This window comes from Syzygium oleosum, unplaced genomic scaffold (assembly GCF_021117445.2).
Source record: "Syzygium oleosum isolate NSW1041296 unplaced genomic scaffold, Sole_v2.1 Sole_v2.15, whole genome shotgun sequence".
In the NCBI taxonomy this organism is placed as follows: domain Eukaryota; kingdom Viridiplantae; phylum Streptophyta; class Magnoliopsida; order Myrtales; family Myrtaceae; genus Syzygium; species Syzygium oleosum.
The window spans coordinates 4,751,413-4,766,076 of NW_026607499.1; the positions used below are offsets into that span (position 1 = coordinate 4,751,413).

General features: G+C 41.2%; 2 protein-coding genes across 4 annotated transcripts; one reads left to right on the plus strand and one right to left on the minus strand.

Annotated features, from left to right (window-relative positions):
- Positions 1-5,085: 5,085 nt before the first annotated feature.
- On the minus strand, positions 5,086-5,829 carry LOC115687821 (pectinesterase inhibitor 9-like). Its single transcript, XM_030613502.2, has one exon. The coding sequence runs from the start codon at positions 5,780-5,782 to the stop codon at positions 5,138-5,140; it is 645 nt and encodes a 214-aa protein (XP_030469362.2). The 5' UTR covers positions 5,783-5,829; the 3' UTR covers positions 5,086-5,137.
- A 4,602-nt stretch (positions 5,830-10,431) lies between these two features.
- On the plus strand, positions 10,432-14,301 carry LOC115687818 (putative transferase At4g12130, mitochondrial). 3 transcript variants are annotated; one of them, XM_056318342.1, is made up of 6 exons: positions 11,485-11,613; positions 11,690-12,166; positions 12,831-13,084; positions 13,226-13,324; positions 13,618-13,776; positions 13,860-14,301. In XM_056318342.1, the coding sequence occupies exons 2-6, from the start codon at positions 12,147-12,149 to the stop codon at positions 14,102-14,104; spliced, it is 777 nt and encodes a 258-aa protein (XP_056174317.1). In that variant the 5' UTR covers positions 11,485-11,613; positions 11,690-12,146; the 3' UTR covers positions 14,105-14,301. The 3 variants fall into 3 exon arrangements, with proteins under 3 accessions (XP_056174316.1, XP_030469360.1, XP_056174317.1); XM_056318341.1 differs by lacking the exon at positions 11,690-12,166 and having other exon boundaries at positions 10,432-11,613; positions 13,866-14,301; XM_030613500.2 differs by lacking the exon at positions 11,690-12,166 and having other exon boundaries at positions 10,435-11,613.
- Positions 14,302-14,664: the final 363 nt, after the last annotated feature.

A 14,664-nucleotide genomic window follows, 5' to 3' on the forward strand; every position in this document is an offset into this window, starting at 1 on the left:
CGAACCGCGGGCCCGGTCAACGGGCCAGTCCCGGGCCGAAACCGGCCCGTGGCCATGTCTAGTTGACAGAATACCCCTCATAATTATATATAAAAGTATTTCTCCTTTGCCATTTTTCTAATCTTAGCCTTCCTCATTCCAAATCCTTTGCCTATTGCATATGCCACATTTTTATGATATGCTTCAAGTTCACTTGCAAAAATCATTTCTACTATAAACTCAAAATCTTTTTCCAAATCACGGGTTACATGTGTTAGATGGACAGTTTCATTCCGCAAGCAAAAATAAAAAATATTTGATGTAGTGGTTTTACAAGCAAAATAATATCCCATCCATTTCTTGATAAAGCAAATATCTTTCACAGAGTATGAGTTCAGGATTACCTCTGATTCAGCCGTTGGATAACCTTACACGTGCGAATTAACTGGCTGTTGACTTTAAAACCAAGAATACAACAACAATATCGGCAAAACCCAAGTTTAATGCAGTCGATGGGGCTATGGAGGCGTAGGCAGAGGCGAGCGCCTACTTAATCTGCGAATCAAGACATCTTGAATAATAGGGTGTGACTTGCTTAATCATAAACAGATTTTGTACAGCTTTTTAATGAGCAGTGGCTAGTTGCTCAGGTCCCGTGATCTCACAAAAGAACATATACTATAGCCTGTATTATGTGAGGCAAAAATACCGAGATTCACAGTCAAGCAAGAACACCTTAACAACAAGGCATGAATTAGATAACGTTCATATCGTAAAGTAAGCCTTTTGGACTTTCAAGGAGGCATCTCTACATGCTCTTAGGACTTAATGTACGGATTTTCAAAAACAAAAGTTAGCTACACTTGCTTCATCTCCAATTGCAGGTAAGAACATTGTCTAACAAGCAAGAGAAGAGAGAAGAAACAAGATTTCCTACCCACAAGCTAAAAAGGTTGGTAATGAGATGTAAGACGCGGATCTACTATTGTGAAGTGTAATATGCAAACTAAACCTCATCAAAACAATATGCAAGAGACCATTCCAAGCGACCGACTCAATGTCAAAGAACCATGTTTTTGAGGAGCAGAACTCGAACTGAATTGAAAGAGATCCACCATAAGTGATCACATATGATGTAATCTAACTATCACTGGAGTCTGGACCTATGGAAACCACAAATTTTCCAAACAGGGCTCAATGGAAAGAGATAACAAGAACATAGTCTGCAAAAAAACAATTTTCAAGTTAACGTACTCTGTTTCTCCAGCATGAACACCGGCTTCTTCCGATACTCTTCTCTCCAATTGATTACCATTGAATAATCCGGAACATCAAAGAAAAGAAAGAATTGTGACGAGGCAATTGCAGAAACTCAAAATCATCTACTTGCTTCCACAACGTCTCCAACACAACATAACAAATTTCAAGCACTGGTCAGGAAGCAGCGGCAAGGATACACAAAATTAAGGGCAACGTCAAGAGCAGCGGCAACAGCAGTGGCAAAGATGCACAAGTCAAGAGCAGGGACAATGTAAGCTTACTCAACTAATCGGCTTAATGGACAGAGGCAACGAAACAGAGGCGGATCTGAGTTTAAGACCAGCAGCTGCGACCAACAGGGGGGGGGGCGGCGCGGGCTTTGGAGGAATGGTGGCCGCCGATGGAAGGCGACGGTGAAAGTGGAGGCGGAGGCGGATCTGAACCGACCCGCCGGAGGCAGATACGAGCTTCGGACAAGCAGCCGCAACCGGCGGAGCTCTTGGAGGAATCGGAGCCGCCGATGGGGCTCCAGGGGGCGACGGTGGGGGCAGATCTGAGCTTCGGACCAGTTGCGACCGGCGGAGGCGGAGGCGGAGGCGGAGGCGGAGGCGGAGGCGGTGGGGGACGTGCCGGAGAAAGGGAGAGAGAGACGGCCTCCGTCGTTCTTTGGAGGAGAGGAGAGAGGGAGTGAAATTTGAAATGAAGATAGAGAGGAAGAGGCATCGCAGGTCTTCAATGGAGCGAGAGAGAGAGAGAGACTGGGACACGCGTCGTCTACTGAATGGCCGGCCCCAATAGAGACGTTGAGGGGGCCGTCATGCAATATTTTTCTCCTAGGGTATCATCTTGCAAAAAGAGAAGGACAAAGTGCTCCACTGAAATCATTTGACTCGTCTGTTTTTTTTGGTTTTTTGGGTCAGAATTTGACTCTTGTCTGTGCAATCCAAACTTTCTTTAGGAACACCTTCTGTATGGGCTCATCTCATTGTTTCCTGCTTCTTCCTGCGGCTGTACGTGTGGACAGGCCAGATTCGCGTACATAGCTACGCTATTGCAATGATTTCAATGCACGTGAACCTAACTATCTAACATGTATAGAATTCGTGAATTACGTAGATCTCACTTAGGATCATTTGAGATCCAACGGGCCCCATGTACCGGATCAAGCGATTCCAAAAATTGAGACCTAGATATTATCATTTAAGGCGTCTCGAGAAAGTTCCTGAAGAGAGATGAAGTGATCGATTCAACATAAAATTTGAATCCCCGTGATGGACCCATTGCAAATTGAAGAGAAACGAGCAAGCATAGTGAAAGGACAGGTTAGATTTCAGGTTAATGGAGGGGGCAGTGAAGCTCAGATGATTAATGCCATGCCTAAAGTGGACACTGGACCACTCAAAGGATCACAAGAAAAATCACCTAACAACAGCTCAAAACGGGTTGAATCAGACGAAGCAGCAGGAACAGAGCCATTAGCCCTTGTTACTCGTTCGTTAGCAAGCCTTGACACGAACTCCCTCGAGTTAGTACATGAAAATCGAATTTACGACATTCCTGTGTGTACGCGGCGCTTCGAGATAAGCTCAATCTTTGAACGGAAGGGAAAAAAGATGGTTACGTGGGATGCATCTTGAACCTGGTCGAAGATAATGCTGGGCTGACATGCCAGAATCAAAACCCAGATCTTGATTTGACGAAGCTGCTGGCTAGTGAAAGAAAAAAGAAGTCCACATTCGTCAACAAAAGCTATAAATAAACCGTACTTTAAAGAAAACTCCTCGCAAATCGCGTCTTATTGTCCCCTCCTAATCCCAATCTCCGGCCACAGAACAGTCCAATTCCATTCCTGAATTTCTAGTGTTTATGCCGAACCCCTCATCCATTTTGAGATCATCTCCCTCCGGTGCATGTAAACCCGACACACGTGGACAATTGAAACAACATCGACACCGTGTAAAGGATACGAACTAGGCTCATATGATTCGGGAGAGGAGATGCACCCAGTACCTGTCACACCCCAAACTCAACAAGAATAAGGACGTGACACGCCATCCTTTCACAAAAGGACGCAGTTAAAAACATAACCGAAACTCACCTAATATCATAATATATGCATCCACATATATATACGTGATAGAGAGTTTATCTGGTTACAATATCGAGTTAACTACAATCCACCAATAGGCCAAAAGCATAACTAGCAACAGGCTAATATTTAAACTCCACATCTATGTGCAACTCGTACCAAAAAGTCCCAACTATCAAAATGTCCTCCCTCGACACCGGAACTCTCGCGCCTACTAGCGCCTCGGTGAAGAACCGAAAAACAAGTAAGATGAGAGGAATGAGTATCACGGCTCAAATGGAAGAATACATTTCTTCTAGGTAGATCGAGCACCTACTATGCACACAGTTGTAAGACCAAACGAAAACTCAAATAACCCAACATATAACCAACTCCAGGTTCAAAATACGTTATATACTACTTTAAACATCACATTTTCACAATAGGAAAGCTCATTCCAATTAATAATATCAAAGAAGAAACCAATGGTACCTTGAAAAGTCGAAAAACTAACCTACGGCGGTTTCTCGAGCCGACGCACTCCGAATACCTAGCAATAAGTCGAAAACGGTATCAAAATCGAGTAAAATGTTACTTCAGCTACGACTCGGCTAAATTGGGCTTAGACACTAACACAACGACTAAAAGACGCCCTCAAATCATTCGTCCAAAGCGATTATCCAAATTCGTCCACGATGTGAACTTGAGCGCAAAACTTGATTGCGCCATAACTTTCTCTACTAAACTCGTTCTAAGCGAACTTATAGTCAAGAGAAAGCTTATTCGAGCATTATAAGAACCCCAACTTGGCCGTCCTAAAATTGAGCCGAAGACCTGACAAAATCGGCCTAAAAACCGCGATCGCGTGCGCACTCAACTTCAAAAATTCATATCCAGCAAACCGTAAGTCCAAATCAAGTTCCGTAAAATCTCACGGCTCCGCAACACCGTAAACTACCAATTCTATAAAAATGCGTAGCTTTATGACTCAAAAATCAGACTTCGCCGCTCGAGTAACACGTAACTCCGAAATTCGTCCCGAACAACCATATTACGAAATAGCTACTCAACAAACCCCAACACTTTACAACACCATAAACCATCATTCCACGCAAAATTACAACTTAATAACTCCTCGATCGAGCCTCGCAATTCAAAATCGATATTCCTTTAAATTTGTGCCCTAATTTCCGAAATCGATCGATTAGACGAATAGAGGCCTCGATTACTTATCCGGCGTTACAAAACAACGTTGATTCGGCTTATCGAGTCGTCCGGATCACAAACGCACGAAGATTTTTCCCTATTCCCCTTTTTCTTCCTCTGCGTGCATTTCTTCTTCTTCCCTTCTTCTCCCTTTCTCTCTTCGGTCACCGAGGCTCCTTCACCAATTCACGTTGAAAAATATATAGACAAGTTAATGGGCTGGGCTCTAGATAAAATAATGGGTTATTTAAGCCCATTATTACAGTACCTACACTCGATCGAACCCAAGCAGTGGCAGAGTTTTTCTGGATCGCCTAGGCAAGGATCTAACTGATCGAATTGAACATGTACACCGAATGTATTGCACAACAAAGCAATAGACATCTCTAGAGGTTTTTTCTTCGCTCGCAACAGAACTACGGACAGTGAAACTGTGAATATACAAACTGGTAACTCGCAAGATTACAAGTTCTGTTCATTCTTTTCTATTTTTGACCTTTTCCATTTCCGTCGACCAAGTCTAGCAAGCCAGGAACAACACTCACCACACTGCTACTACTACCGCTAGGGGAAAGAACGAAAGGAAAAACGAAGTACAAGGTAAAACCTATTCTCTTGCTTCATTCAAGGCTCTCCCGCCGCCACCGTGACCGGCCGATGTCTGGAAGCAAACCGGTTCACGAGAGCGAGTGCGTTGCTCGTCACCTGAGCAACATCTACGACCCTCTGCCTCACCGCCACCTTCACAGCCCCGTCCATGGCCCGACCCCCGAACCCATTCATGCACGTGTTCTCGTCCGTCAGCGCGGCGCTCACCCACGTCTCCACGTTGCTCATGTGCCACGTGAAGTCCCGGCCCACGTCACGACCCGAGCGCCCGAGCTCCCTCACCGAATCGGCGAGACCGTCCACGGAGTCGCCCATGTTCTCGACACAGTCCCTCACGGCCCGGAGCTCGCGGAGCTTGATGCGGCGAGCTTGGGACAGCTTGGCGACGAAGGAGGCGGCGGAGCGGGCCCGGGCGAGGCTGACGATAAGGGCGGCCTGGGCGAGGTGGTGGTCGCTCCGCTGGATGGCACCGCCATAGGCGGCGAGGCAGTGGACGCAGAGGGCCGGATAGCGGGTGGCGCGGCAGGAGGAGACGATGAAGCTGGTGGGGGCTGGTATGGGGTGGTTGGGGACGAAGGATTGTGATGGGGTGATGGTTAGGGAGAGCAGGAGGAAGAGGAGGAAGAAGGAGAAGGGGAGAGATGGTTTTGGTTTCGCCATTTTTGTCTGTGGAGAGAGAGGGAGAGGAGTGGCTCTCAGAATGTAAAGGGTCGTACAAATAAATGATGGGTAAAGTTTAGCATAGAAAAGGAAAGAGTCGATGATTATCCAATTATTTTTTGAAAAATATGTAATAGTTTCTCGAAGGACTCACACGAATATATAAACTCGGGAAAAAAATTAGAGCTTGTTAATTTCGAAATCAAGCTCATTCATAACTTCATTCTTTCTGATCAAATCAGGTTGGGTTGAGCATGTATATCTGAATTTTTTATTTGAATCAAGTTCGAACCGATTAAATTCAAGTGGAGTTTTGAATATGAAACATGCAAATCAAGTCTAGTCGAGTTTATATTAAGCTTGGGCCGACTCGATTATATAACCCTAGGTTTCGAATACCACCGCATTAGGGGAAAGAGAGTCTCTTCCTATGGAAACCGACAACAAAGGGTGAACCCTTAGGTAGCACGTGGTAATTATTCTGGTTCTGTCCGGAACTAGTTTTCTATTCCCAGAAATAGTTTTGAACCAGAACCCGTTTGGTAACGCAATTTCATTTTTCTATTTCTGGAACAACTTTTTGTTCTAGAACCGATTCTGGACCAGAAATCAGAATAAAAAAAAAAGTAGGTTTTCTATTTCTTGAACAAAAATCAGAATCATTTCTGAGAGAATTCTTTCTCTTCAAAAAACACAAAAAAAAATTAGAAATCCGAAAAATTCCTAAAAATCTCAAAAAAAATTCAGAAAATCCAAAAAAATTGAAAAATTCCAGAAAAATTCATTAAAATGTCGAGAAAATAAAAAAAAATTCAAATTTCGGGAAAATAGGAAATTTGTTGAATTTTTTCAAAAAAAAATCAAGAAATCAAAAATTTCAAACTTCACAGAATTGCTTAGAATACATGTGGCCACCCACTTTTTGAGTAAATTTTAAATTTTTTGAGATGCCCAAAAAAAATAAAAAATTTCAAAACTTCACATAATAGCTTAGAATACAGTGGCTAACCATTTCGAGTGAAATTTAATTTTTTTGAGATTCCCAAAAAAATAAAAACATCAGAAATTTCAAAACTTTACATAATGGCTTAAAATACTTGTGGCAACCCACTGTGAGAGCAATTTAAATTTTTTTAGGTGACGAAAAAAATAAAAAACTTCAAAACTTCACAGAATGGCTTAGAATACCTGTGGCCACCCACTTTGAGCGAAATTTAAATTTTTTTAGGTGTCGAAAAAAAATAAAAAAAGTAAAAAAATTCAAAACTTCACAGAATGGCTTAGAGTACCTGTGGCCACCCACTTTGAGTGAAATTTAATTTTTTTTAGGTGACGAAATAAAAATTAAAAAATCAAAAAATCAAAAATACCATTTGGGCACCTCAAAAAATTTAAATTTCACTCAAAGTGAGTGGCCAGAAGTATTCTAAGCCATTATGTGAAGTTTTGAAATTTTTTATTTTTTATTATTTTTTGCATCTAAAAAAATTTAAATTTCTCTCAAAGTGGGTGGCCACAGGTATTCTAAACCATTCTGTGAAGTTTTGAAATTTTTTATTTTTTTATTTTTTTTGGCACCTAAAAAAATTAAAATTTCGCTCAAAGTGGGTGGCCACAGGTATTCTAAGCCATTGTGTGAAGTTTTGAAATTTTTATTTTTTATTTTTTTTGGGAATCTCAAAAAAATTAAATTTCACTCGAAATGGTTGGCCACTGGTATTTTAAGCTAATCTGTGAAGTTTTGAAATTTTTTATTTTTTTTGGGCATCTCAAAAAAAAATTAAAATTTACTCAAAAAGTGGGTGGCCACAGGTATTTAAAGTAATTCTGTGAAGTTTTGAAAATTTTGATTTCTTGATTTTTTTTTTAAAAAATTCAATAAATTTCCTATTTTCCCGAAATCTGAATTTTTTTTTATTTTCTCGACATTTTGATGAATTTTTCTAGAATTTTTCAATTTTTTTGGATTTTCTGAATTTTTTTTGAGATTTTTAGGAATTTTTCAGATTTTCTAATTATTTTTATTCCATTTCTAAAAAAATGGATTTCTGTTCCTGGAAATAGAATTTTGTGTTGTTTATCAAACGGGTTTTTGTTTCAGGAAATAAAAATTTTATGCTGTTATCAAAAGGGTTTCTATTCCAGAAATAGAAATTTTTGGTCGTTATCAAACGAGTTTCTTTTATCAGAAACTCATCCTGGAACCAGAAATAGAAAAATCTATTTCTATTTCAGGAACTCATTCTGGAACAGAATGGCTATCATGCGCATCCGCGTCATGGCTGCGCCCCTTCTTAGTTCTTACGAGCTTCTTTTGCTTTCTACTTTTACTTTATCGTTTGTTCTTCTCCGCCGAAATCAGGTGTAAGTGGCTCTACGATGCCAATTAACTATTTGGCTAGTCCCCATAGCCTCCGGTCTAAACCACTTTGAGTAATTATAGAGCCGCATAGTTACAAAGCAACAAAAATTTGTGACTCTCGCTGTCGCTCAAAGGAATTGCCAGCAAGGGGATTGGACTTTAAGCGAGACGCCCGAGCGTCAATTGCAGTTAACTATGATAACGGCTAGAGTTACATGCTACTTCATTTCCTTCCTTTCTAGTTTGGCCCAGGATGACTACATTGCTAGGATAGGCGTGCCAAAACTTTTCTCGGCTGAAAAGTTTGGCTAACAGATGGGTCCTAAATAGGGATATCATGTCCACATATGTGCCAAACATCAGTTATATATAGGGATGTCAATGAGTTGGTTTGGTGTCATAGCCAAATCGTACAGTAATATATGCAAATTGCCCTTGCCCACCTGTTTGTTTCTTGTGCACATACTTTATTTTAGAGACCAAGTTACAGACCGGATGAGATAAAGTAAAGAAAAGAGATCTTCAAATACCAAATGAAATAAGTTGTGGCACTATCGAAGTGTGACATTTATTATGGATTAGTTCACTAAAGCATTATCAGCTTTTGATGTACAAGTGGGCATCTTCCCAGGAGGTCGTCAATCCTAAAAGTGCTCCCATCTAAGTACAAGCATTGCCGTTTACGTCAAAAGGCGTTTTTGTGAGTTATATCTCAAAATTACTCTCCCCCTGTTCGATGCATAGTTCGGTTTATTCCAGCCCCATTGATCACCCTGAAAGCCTGCCAAGAGACATTCCTTATCTGGGCTCTCTAGCCCCGACAATCACTCCTTGCCCTAATCGGATTTGGTCATTACAAGAAGTGCCCGTTGTAGTGGAAAAGTGGATCTGAAAAAGCAATAAGAAAGGCATGTGAATTATCAACATGTAGGAGATGGATGCCAGCATGCACTAAAAGTGGCAACTGGTTTTTAGAACAATCTTGAAACTACAACTCCGTCAATTGATTTTTAAAACAATCCGGTTACTAAGGGCGTGCATGGAATCCATTCTGGAGTAGAAATTCTGCTCCAGAATGGATTCCGGAATAGAAATGCGTTTGTTTGTTAAAAAATTTCCGGAATGCATTCCGGAGCAATTTTTGCATTCTGGAATAAAAATGCGTTTGTTAAAAATACTTGATTCCAGAATGCATTCTTGATTCTAGAATGAGTTTTGGACAAGAAAAAGAGAAGCTACTTTTTGTAGCTTCTCTCTTCTAGAATGCATTCTCCCTATTTTCTCTCTTTTTCTCACTAATTTTTTTTTTCAGAAAATGCACAAAAATTGAAAAATTCCAGAAAAATTCATGAAATTTTCTAGAAAATAAAAAAAAGTCAGATTTCAGGAAAATAGGAAATTTGGTGAATTTTTTTCAAAAAATATAAAAAATCAAAAATTTCAAAACTTCACATAATGGCTTAGAATACCTTTGGGCACCCACTTTGAGTGAAATTTAATTTTTTTGAGGTGCCCAAAAAAATCAAAAATTTTAAAACTTCACAAAATGGCTTAGAATACCTTTGGGCACCCACTTTGAGTGAAATTTAATTTTTTTGAGGTGCCCAAAAAAATCAAAAATTTCAAAACTTCATAAAATGGCTTAGAATACCTTTGGGCACCCACTTTGAGTGAAATTTTTTTTTGAGGTGCCCAAAAAAATAAAAAAATAAAAATAGATTTATGTTCCAGAAATCAATTTCTGGAGCAGAATTAGTCATGTTTTATCAAACAGATTTCTTCTCCAAAAATCAATTTCTGGCGAGAATTCCGGAAATCAATTTCTAGCAAGAATTTGATTTCTGGAGCAGAATGGTTACCATTCGCGCCCTAAGACTACACTACTAGATAGTTACATCGACAATTACCATCGACTCCACAACCTTGACGACGGCTACTTTATTTCACTGTGTTGATGGTTACTTCATTGACGAGTACGTCCAAAATTGTCGAATGCACTATTTGTCGATTCCTTCAATTGACATCTGATTTTTAGTTGATAATTCAAGCGGTCTTTTTGGTCAAAAAAATGAAAAATAAGTAATAATAAAAAGAACAAAAAATTAATAATAAGCAAGTGAACAAAAATAACAAAAATAAAAGGACCAATTTGGACTTTTTCTAACACAAAGCTCATCCAGACCCCAATTTATAAAGCCCACAAAAATGACCAGAGCCCGTTAAATGAGAAAAGCCCATTCACCGAACCGGCCCATCTCGCCACACCCATTGATTCTCGGCTCAATTCCAGTCCATTCATCAAACGGAGTAGGAGTTCTCATGTCATCTAGTTCAATCGCTGTTCTGTTCTTCCTTGGTTGAGAGTACTTTCACGTTCGATCGTTCTTCGTTTGCCTTCGAATTCATTGATTTGTCTCTGCCAACATCTAGATAACCATCTCACGTCATATTGTCCACCGATTCATTGAATGATCTGTCCACTGAACCTCTCGCATTTCACGTTCACCACCTGTTCGATGGCTTGCCTCTGAGACATTAGTATTGATTAGAGAGTGTGTAGCTGCTGATCCATTCTTTGATGTACGTTGTTGCTTGATATGTTGAGCTGGTGACATAGCTGCTGATCCATTCTTTGATGGCCAAGAGTCCTCATTCCTTTAGTGGGTCGGTTTGCTTTGCTCTCATCGAATAAGATACTGCGTCAGATATGTTGCTGATTTGACATCTGAGCTGAGAATCTCTGGAGTTATTTTCGAGCTTGAGGTGTTCAAGATACATGTAGCATAGTTGTTTAGCAAGTTGTTCATATGTCGAAGTTGTTGTAGCTTTTCCCTTCACGTACTGATTGCTGCTCTGTTCGGGGTTCCGCCGAGACCTCACATTTCACCGTCCACCCAGTAGAAGCGACAGCCACGTTCTCTTGTCCATCAATCCTGTCCTACTGCTCCTCCATTTTCAACCCCAAAACTGTAAATCATTCGATCATTGATCCGCCCAAAAAGAACAAAAAGATGCTCCGGTTTAAGTCTCATCTCCGGTGCCCCAAATCCATCGCGTCTAGTTACTTGACGCACCGCCGCAACCACCACCAACACAACCTCGACAATGTCGGGTCGATGGCCTCCCGGCTCAAGACCAGGTCCGTTATCCGGTTCAGCGGCCCGGATACGATCAAGTTCCTCCAGGGCCTATTGAGCAACGATGTGCGGCGATTCGGTGAAACCCCCACCGAGAAGACTTTGAACCCGACCACGCCTAACATGCCCGTGATCACGGTTCCTCCGTTGTATGCTGCTCTGTTGACTCCTCAAGGGAGGTTCTTGTATGACCTGTTTCTGTACAGGCCCGCGAGGCCAGAAGAGAAGCTCGACAAGACTGGCTCCGGACCCGGGTCCGATGACGGGGAGCTCGAGCTGCTCGCGGACGTGGATGCGCAGGTCTTGGATGAGGTTGTGCAGACATTCAAAAGGTGAGTTCATTGAAAATTTCGAATTATTGTCTTGTTTTTGGGGGGTAATATCTGAATTTGTGTATGGTTTGTGAAGGGAGGACGGAAATGTTTGTGCGTGTGTTGGTATGCTTGTCACTATTTTTTCTCTTGGGAATAGCTTCCTCTCATTTTCCTTCAGTTTTGTCCATCCAAACATGGCACAAGTTGGTTCTCTAAAAAGCAATTGATTGGAAAATGCGAATTTTTTGTGGTTCTCTGGAGTCTTGGGCTGCTCATAAATTCCGTCTGTTCCAATGTTTTAAAGATTGATTTTTTGAAATGTCTCTGTGCAACTGCATTTGTAGTTTGTTCTCCATTCTCACCACTCATGCAATAGCCAACCTTCGTCCCCAGGATAAACTGAAACTTCATCCCTCTTTCTTCTATCATTGCAAGAACTTCTCATAACGGCTATTTAATGTCATAGAGTGTTGCTCTCCAGTCTCACGACTCACGTAGTAGCTGACCTTCATCCCTCAGGATCGCTTCATCCTTCTTTTGTTTTTGAACCAATGGTGTCTGTAAGGATCAGGTATTATTGAGCTTGCTGCATTCTTCTTTATGTTGGTGCTGCAGATGAAGCTCCTGGGAGGACACGAAGTTGTGTGCTTTACCTTAATCTTAACCGTCAAATGTTGTCTATATTCAATCGGAGGCTATTTATAAGGTCCAAGGCATCTTGAAAGAAGTTTGGAATAATGAAGATCATTGTAAATATGGATGGTCAAACACTGTTTCTTTTTGATAACTTTTACGGCGGAGATCTTGGTTTGATATCATTCTACCCTCATAGGGTTCTCCAATTAATATGAAGTGGAGATTTTAGGCAAAGTGGATGCTGTGAAGCGGTAGCTTTCTGCCCCTGTATTGCAGGGTAGGATGATGAATTTTCCTTAGTTAATGTTTGTTCACCCAGTCTGGGAAGTGGAACTCAATCAAATAAAAGCAATCTTTAGAATTGCCTCCGACCTCTCTTTGACCTCAATTTAGTTCTTTCTATAGGCAGTTTCTTATGCCTCTGCATTCTCATGCATGTAAAGTCATTTGGTTTTTGTCTTCCCATAACTTTCTGGCAAATACATGGGCTTTGATGAACATATGAAGAGCACCAGGAACTTTGCCCCTCCAAACAAAATAAAAATGATGACTTTCCCTTGAGTCTGTGATTACAGTTTCTCATTATCCTGTTGCTGCAGATACCGATTGAGGGCCAAAGTAGATATTGAAAATGTAGCCGAAGATTTTTCTTGTTGGCAGCGTTATGGCAGTAACTACTCTCACAAGTCCTCAACAGCAGAGGAGCCAGATGCTGCTAGTGTTGGCTGGGGTGCTGGCGTTGACAAATCCGCTATGTCTGCTTCACAAGGAAATGATATCGGGTGGCAGTGGTTCAAAGATCCTAGATTAGACTCTCTGGGTTATAGAGGAATATTTCCATCTTCTTCAGAACGTTTGTGTTTCTTGTCCTTTCTCAATTTAGATGCTTGCGTGTCTTCGATTTCATGGTTTTAAGAACTGGGCCAGCTTCTTACATTTCCCTGCATATACCTTTTAACTTGGACTGTTAAGCTTCTATCTTGTTCTATTGCAGCTCCTTTGGTTGAAGCAGACAAAGAAACAGATGAAAAAAATTATCTTCTTTGGAGACTAGAGAAGGGAGTTGCAGAGGGCTCAACAGAGATTCCCAAAGGTTCGTCTTGTTTCCCAATTTCTCAATTTAGATGTATCAGTTGTGTTGAAATTTGTTAAGTATCATGAGATGTAGAACCTTCTTGTCAGATATTCTTTGCAAATCCCTTTCCAACAACTACTTGAACATTTCCGGGAGGCGTTCTTCTTTCCACATGATGATTCTCTTCATCGACAATAAATGGATTTTGGTGCTTTAGACCTTTACTTATGCAGCAGAGTCTGTTTCTATGACTGCATATTGCCTCTCTCTCGGCCATGTAATCTTTGATCAGTCAACTCTTTTCAATGTAGGAGAGGCAATTCCACTGGAATACAATCTAGAAGGTCTTAACGCAATAAGCTTCGACAAGGGTTGCTACGTTGGGCAGGAATTGATTGCTCGAACCCATCACCGAGGTGTGATCCGCAAGCGTTTGCTGCCTTTGAAGTTCCTGGACGATGAAGGAAAAGGTAAATCTTCTGCCTTTGTGTTTGTTGCTGGTCCTTTTTCCTGGCATATGTATCTGATGGATGTCTGTTGGTCCATGTTATAGAAGCAGAGCAGAAGGTTGCTCCTAAATCAGAAATCCTGCATGCTGCTTCTGGCAAGAGAATCGGAACAGTCACGACCACTCTAGGATGTCGAGGTCTTGGTGTATTACGGTTGGAAGAAGCTCTCAAAAAGTCCAGTTTGCTTTCCATACTTGGGCAAGAGGATCTCAAGGTTGAGGCAGTTAAACCAGATTGGTGGCCTCCAGAATGGTTTCAAGAGCAACAACAGCACAGTGCAGTTGCTTAAATTTCGTCGTGCTAGCCACTCACGCTCTTCACCTTGTTGTCGGTAAGAACTGTCCTTTTGAAGCTGTTTTCGTTAGAAGGAGAAAAGATCTTTCCTACCTAATGTGTATTGCTAGTGTTAGGGTAATCATACCTGCAAATTCTGAGTCAGAATAATTGGAAGGGAAATAACAATTTTCAATCAGAGGATTCAACTAATGATCCATTGCCAAAACAAGACCCTCAGAAATAAAGATCGGTGAAGAGGATACTCTACAGCATGTCGGTAAATCGAGAGCTCCACAACGAATCTGTAATGTGATGACTTTAAATATTGAATAAAGCGTACGAGTTGAGCTTCTATGTGGAGACCGAATATAGCAAGAAAACCTTAGGAAAAGCCCCAATTTCCTTCCGCGACCAAACGAGCTTCGAACAAATCGCATTTCGGTCAAAGCTTCCACGAGAGAATGAGAGAATCAACCAACATACTAAACTCTAAGGTCCCAAATCGCCTTCAGCCGGCAAACGAGCTTTGAACAAATTGAGCTTCCTAGAGAGAGAGAGAGAAAATTGAGCAGC